Here is an 8,902-nt window from a genome sequence, read left to right as displayed (position 1 = left end):
ACCACAAAGAGACACAAAACAACCACAAAGAGACACAAAACCACCACAAAGAGACACAAAAACGCCACAGAGACACAAAACAACCACAAAGAGACACAAAACTGCCACAAAGAGACAGAAAACAACTGCAAAAAGAAAGAAAATGACAACAAAAACACACAAAACAAAGACAAAAAGAGACAGAAAATGACCACAAAGAGATGAAAAAACCCACAAAGACACAGAAAAGAAAACCAGACAGAAAACAACCAGAGAAAGACACAAACCAAACCCAGAACAAGCTGAGTCTGAATCTGGTTCTCAGATAAACACACGGAGCTCAAACCGGAGCTTCATCCAGTCGTAGAATTCAAACCTCTTTCAGACGACATGTCATCACGCAGCATGATGCAGATGTTCTCGTTTCCCTCCTGAGAACAAGTTTTATGTGAAATGAGCCGGCGTGGAGGAGCTCAGCCCTACAGATTAAATATTCAGCTTCCCGAGCAGCAGAGCTGAACGTTGCAGGACAACATGGCTCCTTGTGGAGCTGCTTCCGTCTTCTCACTCTGGAAATAAACTGAATATTTAATTCGCCGGAGCTGCGACCTGCTGTTGTCTTTTCTCTGAGCTGAGTTGGCAAATTCTCCTTTTTTATCCCCGAAAAGGAGCAAAAAGCTCAGACTTTAGAGCTGGAATCACACAGTTTAGTTCTGCTTCACCAGGATGTGATGGTGAGTGACCACCAGCGTCCACCGTGAGCAGCAGCACATCTTACAAGTCCTCCAGCTACAGGTCTGGCCTGTGCTGGACCAGCTTTCAGCCCTGATGACACAGTGTTAGGGGCAGTGAGCGGTCCGTCTGAACCGTCGCTGCAGAGGACCGGTTTCGTCCCAGAAGCTCAAACCAGACCAGAGTCCGCTCATGAAGGGCTTAGCTGCTGGATTAGCCTCCACGCTGGAGCCACCTCTGCCTGAAACTGGTGCTGAGGCGGCGGTTTGTTTGAGCGCTGCTCCTGTCTGAGGGCTGATTTGCATAAAGGCGCTTATATAAAAGCCTGCGGCGCTCGCTCAGGCGCACAGAGCCGAGGTCAAACCAACACTGTGGTGCACGGCGGCAGGCTGGAGCTCTGAGCATGAAGGTCGGCCACAACACGACCTCGCTGAGCAAAGTTTCTGTAACCTTCAAGAACTTATCAAGAACAAACAGGCTGAAGGCGATAAGTCCAGACGTCACGCCGGGTTTCTTCAATCAGAACACAGACGTGTGCAGGTCTGGGTCAGTACTTCAGAATAAATGTTGTTCTAGAGAAATGCAAGTTATTAAAAGTTCTTCTGAAGCAAAATTCAAATGATCTGGGTCGACACATGACGAGATGTTGTTTAAAAAGATTAAATAAAATACATTTAAATAATAATAATACACCATAAAAAGACAGATAATGACAAAGAGACACAAAACCACCACAAAGAGACGCCCAGACCATCGACCACCTCCAGGGGACCCTTGAAGACATGGTCTCCTGGAACTCTTGGTATCTGCTGTATTGTCCTTGATTCTGGGTTCTGAGTTTCCACAGAAGACAAACGTGTTCTATTTAAAGGACTGTTTTGTTCCAGAAGGAGTTCTTCTTTATTTCTGGCAGCCCTTTTTTTTAGTAGCGTTAATTTTTAATTTTATTTTCATAGCGCCGATTCATAACGTGTGTCATCTCATAGCCCTTCACATAGAAAGGTGAAGACCGCTCAGATTTTGAACAGAGAAACCCAACAAGTCCCGGCTTTCCTTCGGATGCCCTTCAGGCTTCGGACACGGTGGGAAGAAATAACTAAAGAGCTCCAGTAGAGGGATAGAGTCGCCCCAGGAAACCGTTCCGTCCAATTTAACACTAATAGGTGTTACCTTCCAGTAATCATGACTGGCTGGTTGTCCAAGGTGTCATGTCTACTGTCCATATATAAAACATAATGGCAATATCATACCAATCTGATGGTATACATCGTTCTTGAATATTTTTGCACTGATTGACCCCAAAATCAAATCCTCCCGAGGAGAGGCCGTTCCTAGCTCACCTGTACACCACCAACTCGTTAGACCTCAGCACTCGAGCTACAGACTGTTCACAGACGGACAGATGGGACCAATTACTCTATAGCTGCCCGTCGTCAGAGGCAATAAAACCCCTTATAGGGAAGGACAAAATGAAAACATCCAACAGAACCAGGTTCAGGGAGGACAGCCATCTGCCTTGACCTGATGGAGTGAGGTTAGCTGGATAGCAGGAGGAGAACGGACAACAATACACAAGACAACAACAAACAGCTACGGGTACCATTATGTGATTGGGTTGGTAAGTTAGCACCGTTTAGCTTCTTGACCAATGGTGCCATTTTCGGTATTTATGACATAAATTATATTATACAACGTCACTTCAAGCTAACGTAGATCCCAACCGTACCCCAACGATGACGGAGCCGCCGGGGTCAGCTGATGAAGTTGCATTGTCGTGCCGCTGCTAGCCGCTCTTAGCATTAGCCTAATGACCAAAGTGTGGGCTCACGTTTATAGATTTATTGACGATGCCGCTACACACAAGTTGCGTCTGACGGTAGCTGTGTGTAAACGAGGCAACACCTGCAACCTCATGAAACACTTAAATATGAAGCAGTGCAGTGTGTTTGACAGCTTTGTCAAAGCAGCTAATGCTAGTGCAGTAGCGGATCCTCCGAACCCCAATGGCTCTGATGGACACGCTACAGGGAATAACAGAACTAAGAACCCAGGTAACAGCAGGAGTTAGTTTTATTTATAGGTCTATAGAGTCGGGTGTTTGCTATGTCACAGCTGTTGGCGTCGATTTCAGCACTTCTGTAGTATACCGTTATGTTTCAGTTTAATAATCACACAGACAACTTTTATCCTCGTCTTCTGTCCTTAAATATAGAGACTGGTATCGATTATGGTATCAGTAAAACCCAAGTGATATGTACTGGTAGTGAACAGTTTGGAGATCGGTGAGGCCATGTGCTGAAACAACCCATCTACACAGTAAAACGGATGTTAGAGATCACTTTCTTTACCGCTGCCTGTAAGCTCAGCCTTTGCCCTTTTCCTTGTCTTTCTCCTGACAGATAAATTTCGTCCTGGGCACCGGTCTGCTGTGTCTCTTCACTCAGGCGTCTCTGACCGGCAGAGACCAGGCTCTGCTGATGAAGAGCTGGTCCGACCGTATGGGAGCCCTCTACAGGAAGATGAAGAACTCGGGAGGCCGCTGCCTGAGCTACTTCCTGGAACAGGCGGAAGACGACATCCGGCAGCAGCTCCAGGAGGCCGTGCAGAAGCGAGCACCGCCGGAGGAGGCGGCGGCCGACATCCTGAAGGCCCTGGAGAAGAACTACGACTGGCTGCGCTGGGCGGTGATGCTCCACCCGGCCGTGGGACCGACGGAGGACGAGGAGGTGCAGGAAGGTGACGAGGAAAAGGAAGACGTACTGACAGAAGAGCAGTCCAACAATCTGCTTTCCGTCGCGTCCGAAGCTCCAATCCCTCACGTGGTGGCGTGTTACCGCGACGCACCGACTTCGCTGGACAAGAGCCGCATCCACCAGCTCATCGTGGACCTGGAGTGGAAGATCCCCAACCCGCCGCCTGAGGTTTACGCGTCCATCGAGGAAGACCCGGGCAGGGCGAGGCGGTACTTGGCGTCGCGGATGCTGCAGAAGCTGCAGGAGGGGCTGGGATCCGGCGTGGCCGTCCACGTGGTGCCGGGCAGGATGGAGATGAAGTGCAACTTCCCTCCAGCCTCGTATTACCTCTACGAGTACAAACACCGCCTGGCTTCGGGCACCGTGTGTGTGTTTGGATGAAAGTAAGACGAGACAAGCTGCTGTTCAGTAGTACAACATCGGCTTGTATTTGTTGCGTTCACAGTGGCATTAGCGTGTCTTCTGTAATATTACTTCCAAATAAATGTTATTATAGAGAAAAAATACATACATGAGTTTTAACCTTCTTCTGAAGTGAGTAACTTGGGTTTCGTCTACACCGATGAGCCAAAAGGTTACGACCAAACACAGATGAAATGAATGACTCGATCATCTCGAGCGTCCGAGATAAATTCGATGTTAAGTGAACAGTTTGTTCTTGTAGTGAGCGTGTTGGATGGAAGGAAACGGTAAACTGAACTACACATGTATAGCATTTACACCGTCAACTTTGGTTTAGACTGGAATACCTCCACCGACATCAGCTGGATTGCATGAAACTTTGTGCAGACATGGTCCCCAGAGCAGAACCAGAGTGAGGTCAGAAGTCCGCTTTGTATAATACTTTGGTTTGTGACCAAATACCTGCAAAACTCGACGTGTCCACAACCTGCAGCTGCTAATGATCGTAAATACAATGAATGCCAGAACATCAGAATGCTAGCGCTGCCATTGTACACAGGTCCGTGTGTCGATATCAGCATCTAGACGTGAGAACAGGTAGGTAGCACAACAACTAGGTCCACAGAGGGGAGAAACACAAGAAGTCTGGACATGCAGTGTTTGTAAGTTTAGCCAGATCACGTCTGGAGATAATGCTGAAGCTGAGGTTACCGTAAATGCTGATAATAACGCGCAGGAAAGCTCCACGAATCAGTCACAACATTTAAAAGTGCTTATAAGCCCCCCACTGGAACATGGATGAAGGAAGAATGGGGGTGGTACATGCATCTTAGTGGTGGATCTTGCGGGTTGGGACCTCTGTCTGCAGGTCTGTAGAGCTTGGAGACTGCGGCAATGCTTTGGGGCTCTTGGTCGTGTTCCTCGAGCTGTTCCTGAGCAGTGGATGCAGTGTGGCAGGTAGCTGGTGGACGACAGAGTAGCATCCCTGTGAATGCTAGAACCCAAGTTATCCAATCAGAACACTGGACTATAATGAGATAATCAGTGCTAGTCCCTTCATCAGTGCTTTAAATGTTGTGGCTGATCGGTGGTTGTTGTTGGTCTAAACTGTGATTAATGGGTGATAGTTTTGCTAAATATCGTCGTTTAAATAACTTTATCTGACGTCACAACTTGTTTAAAACCTGCAATCATCCGACTGCTTCTGTTTCCTCCCCGTCTTTCTTGTTTTGTAGCTACGAAATGCACCGAACATCGACACTAAACTGCAACGCCAACAAGGATATCAGATGTTTTCAGTCTTTACTACTGAGGTCTTTGTTTATTGCTGATTATTACTGATGAATCAGAGGACAGGGTGACTCCTAGAGAGGAAGAAATGCTCTAAAACCGTCCATCTCAGTGTCCAGCTTGCGTCCATGTGAGCACAGTCTTATGTAACCACATCAAATGCCCTGGAAATGCATAGCGTCTGTCCGACTAATAAAGCCAAATGTCCTTTTTTTTTCTTTCACGAGCCCGCTGTCAGGTCGGATTGAGGTCTGTGGAGTTTGGAGTTTGTCTCGGGGCTCTTGGTCGTGTTCCTCCAGCTGTTCCTGAGCACTAAATGCGACGGGGAAGTGGATGTTACGATTATGTATTGAATGCTGTGGCTGCTGGGGTGGGTCTACGTCATGATGGATGGGTTGGAGTTTTCTTCACTGTCTCTCTCGTTTTACAGCTAAGACATCGATGCTAAACTGCCAACAGGGAGGTCAAATGTCTCAAGTCTGTACTGCTGAGGTCTTTGTTTATTGCTGATTATTACTGATGAATCAGAAGACAGATGATTCCTAGAGAGAGAGAAAAAAAACCCGTCCGTCTCAAGTGCTTGCGTCCACGTGAGCAAAGTCTTACGTAACCACATGAAATGCCCTGGAAGTGCATAGCGTCTGTCCTTTTCACGAAGCAAGTCCCGCTTTTTGGTCTCACACGAGCCCACCATCCGAGTCGATCTGGACCATCTTCTCTAAGTCCTTCTTGACATCTGGGAAGCCCTCCAGCGCCTTGTGGAAGTCGTCCCAGGACAGAGAGAAGCACTGGCAGTCGGTCAGCGCCTTCACCGTGGCCAGATGTTTGCCTTTGGTCAGCACGCACGTCTCTGTTAAGGGAAGCACAGGGCCGTGGTTAATGAGCGGGTAAACCCTAATGACGGGGATGAGATCTGACAATTAATCCCAAATTAAACAAGCGGACTTCGGCGGGCCGGTCGGTGTGGGGGGAGGAAGCCTGCTTAGCTCTGCCGAGGGTTTTGCTGCCAAAAACCAGATTAGGACCCGCTCCCACTTAAAGCCCGAGAATTAAATGAACCAAATTGGAAAAGACAGATTTATTAAGTTCGGTTGGACAGAGTTCATCTCGCTCACACGTGGAAATCAAAAAGTTTCTGTGACTTTACTCGTACCGACTGCGTTTCAAAGCTCTTGTTCTGCACAAAGCTGAGATCAGCTCTTAATACCTGCATCTGTAGGACAGCAGAGTTTCATTTCACTTCTTGCAGCTTGATGGCACCAGAAATAAGTTTTCCTGGAAACATCCGCCGCGTTACAGTAGATAATCCGCAGCCAGATGTGTTTACGCCGACCCGTCGGTCTAATGAGGGAAACTGACAGATTTTTTAAATGGAGTCTGGCAGGAGGAGGTGGAGGCGCTCGTCAAGAAAATTAATTACGGTTGTTTTAGAAGGGGCCTCCGAACAGCTCCGACTGGGACGACTGTCTAATAAAAACAGCCTTTATGAAAACTGACAGCAAATTATAAGAGACGAGAGTTTAAAGTTTTGCTGCTTTCTGTGCAGCAAATTAAACTCCCGTCGCCTCCACTGAGTCTGACGGGAGTTAGAAGGACCTGAACGGTCGAATACTTCTGGAAGTAAGGGGGGAAAATGTTCTTCAAACTCTGCAAAAACCAGGGATAGCTGCTGATCACTGTGTTTTTGAAACGATTAGTATTTATATTGACCGATTATTGATAAATTTAAGGCTTCAGGTGAGTTGCAGCCTCCTCTCTCTGTCCGTCGTCACTCTGTGGTCTCAGAAATGTCTCTTCAACAGAGACACAAAACAGGAAGTTAGCTCCTCTCACAGTAGCTACGGCTACGCTAACAGCTAGCAGCTAGCGGCTAAGTTAGCAGGCAGCCACTGATTAACCTGAAACAGGAAAACAGTAATTAATGTTAAGATTTGGACCTTAGCAGGCGATAAAATTGATAAACGATGAAAGATTTGGAAACCTGATGAACAGCAGGAGACAAACGGATCGATTTCAGTCCTAATTCAATCACTCTTGTTTCTAATTTCAGCCTAATTAATGAAGAAGTTATGAATGACAGGTTTTCTGCTGTCATGTGCTGTTAACCATCACATCTAACACACATCGCCTCCAAATGTCGGTTATCAGCTGTTCTTGATCACTAATAATCAGAATCGGCCTAAAAACGTCCCCAGTAGAACCACTGTGCTGCCCCTAAAGCCCTCCAGTGCGACGGTTAAACTGATTAGTGGGGAAATTAGGAACCCGAGTGAATCCGACCGACCTCCAAAGAAGTCTCCGTCGCACAGCTCCCTCTCATAGGAGTCGGCCTCCATGAGGACCTGGCCGTGGTCGATGAAGAACATGCGGTCGCCGGGGACGTGCTGCCGGACGATGACGTCGCCCTCCTGGTACACTTCGTACTCCAGCTTCGGCAGGATGACGTTGATGAAGTTCTCGTCTCTGTTCTGGAAGATGGGCACGTTCCTCAGCAGCCGGCTGCACATCACCGTCAGGATTTGCTGGAAAAACAAACAAAACAGAACAGAACAGAACAGGACCAGTCAGTCAATCGGACTTTATCCAGCGGGCACTTTTCTTACTAATGAAATGTAACGACAGAGTGCAGGAACGGATTAAACATGCATCATGTTATACATAAAGGATTAAAAAAAACACAAAAACAGGGATCGAGGACCTGAGGAAGCACGATTCTACATAACACCAGAGGAGATAACATACAAATAAACTGTAGATGGAGATTCATGACAATAATTTGGTAAATAAAATGCACCTCAGAACAAAAACGTGCCTTTATACTGATATTATCATGACTTTATTTCCAGCTTTTCTTCTCTTACATCACTCTAATATAATATCTTTAGATTTCTGACTGACTAAATGATGATAAAACTAACTTCTCATGCTGTCGGTATCAGTATAGAATAAAACAGAACTCCTTTATTGTTATTGCTCAGTGAAATCAAACAGCAAATATAAAACAGATATAAAGTGCTGCATCCATGAGAACTTTGGGGTATTAATAACTAAAAACCCAAAGGCTTATGATCAGATCTAAGCGGCTCAGGGTCGAGCATTAGCTGCAGCTGCACCTCCTTCAGCGCCGAGGACACCGTGTCCATGACGTCCTTCTCGTCGAACCACTTGCCGCCGTAGCGAGCCTGGTAGTAGTTGTTGATGCGAAGCTGCAGCTCCGGCGGCAGCTTCATGAAGGCCATGTAGTGCTCCAGACGGCTCATCTGCACACAGTCACAGCAGTTTATTTCATTTGTTCAGGCGCGACTCGCCTCCACGCACATAATTCATGACGTTTGCAGGACTAACATCCACCGAGGCTGCATGTCTAATCACGTTTCATAACCGTGTCTACTTTCCACAGCGATGCTGGCTGAGAGCAGGACGTGGACACCAGCATCTAAATGAATTCAGCCATGAGTCATGATTACATGTTAGCATTGCAAAGTGAAGAATAAATCAGAAACACCTAAAAGTTAGAAGCAAATATTAAAAAATGTAAATGTACAACCATAAATTAATATATTAATTAGATGTTAAAATATAAATAAATAAAGGAAAATGTAAATTATAACCATGAATAAACTGATTAGTTATGATTTAAAGGAATAAATGTTAAGAAAAAATATAACCATGAATAAACAGGTCATTAAAAAAATAACAAGAAGAGAAAATTAAAGTATAACCATGAATAAATAGATTAGTTATTT

At 46.2% G+C, this 8,902-nt stretch overlaps 1 protein-coding gene across 1 annotated transcript; it reads right to left on the bottom strand.

The window, feature by feature from the left end:
• Positions 1–3,868: 3,868 nt before the first annotated feature.
• Positions 3,869–8,305, bottom strand: LOC103360258 (potassium/sodium hyperpolarization-activated cyclic nucleotide-gated channel 1). The gene is made up of 3 exons (XM_008285946.1): positions 8,270–8,305; positions 7,441–7,678; positions 3,869–6,006 (listed from the first exon to the last, which is right to left on the bottom strand). The coding sequence occupies exons 1-3, from the start codon at positions 8,297–8,299 to the stop codon at positions 5,834–5,836; spliced, it is 441 nt and encodes a 146-aa protein (XP_008284168.1). The 5' UTR covers positions 8,300–8,305; the 3' UTR covers positions 3,869–5,833.
• Between the last annotated feature and the right edge of the window lie 597 nt (positions 8,306–8,902).

The sequence above is a fragment of the Stegastes partitus genome, unplaced genomic scaffold, assembly GCF_000690725.1.
Source record: "Stegastes partitus isolate 25-593 unplaced genomic scaffold, Stegastes_partitus-1.0.2 Scaffold424, whole genome shotgun sequence".
NCBI lineage: Eukaryota > Metazoa > Chordata > Actinopteri > Pomacentridae > Stegastes > Stegastes partitus.
Note: the sequence above shows the minus strand (reverse complement) of the source record. Positions and strands in the feature narration are given on the sequence as shown.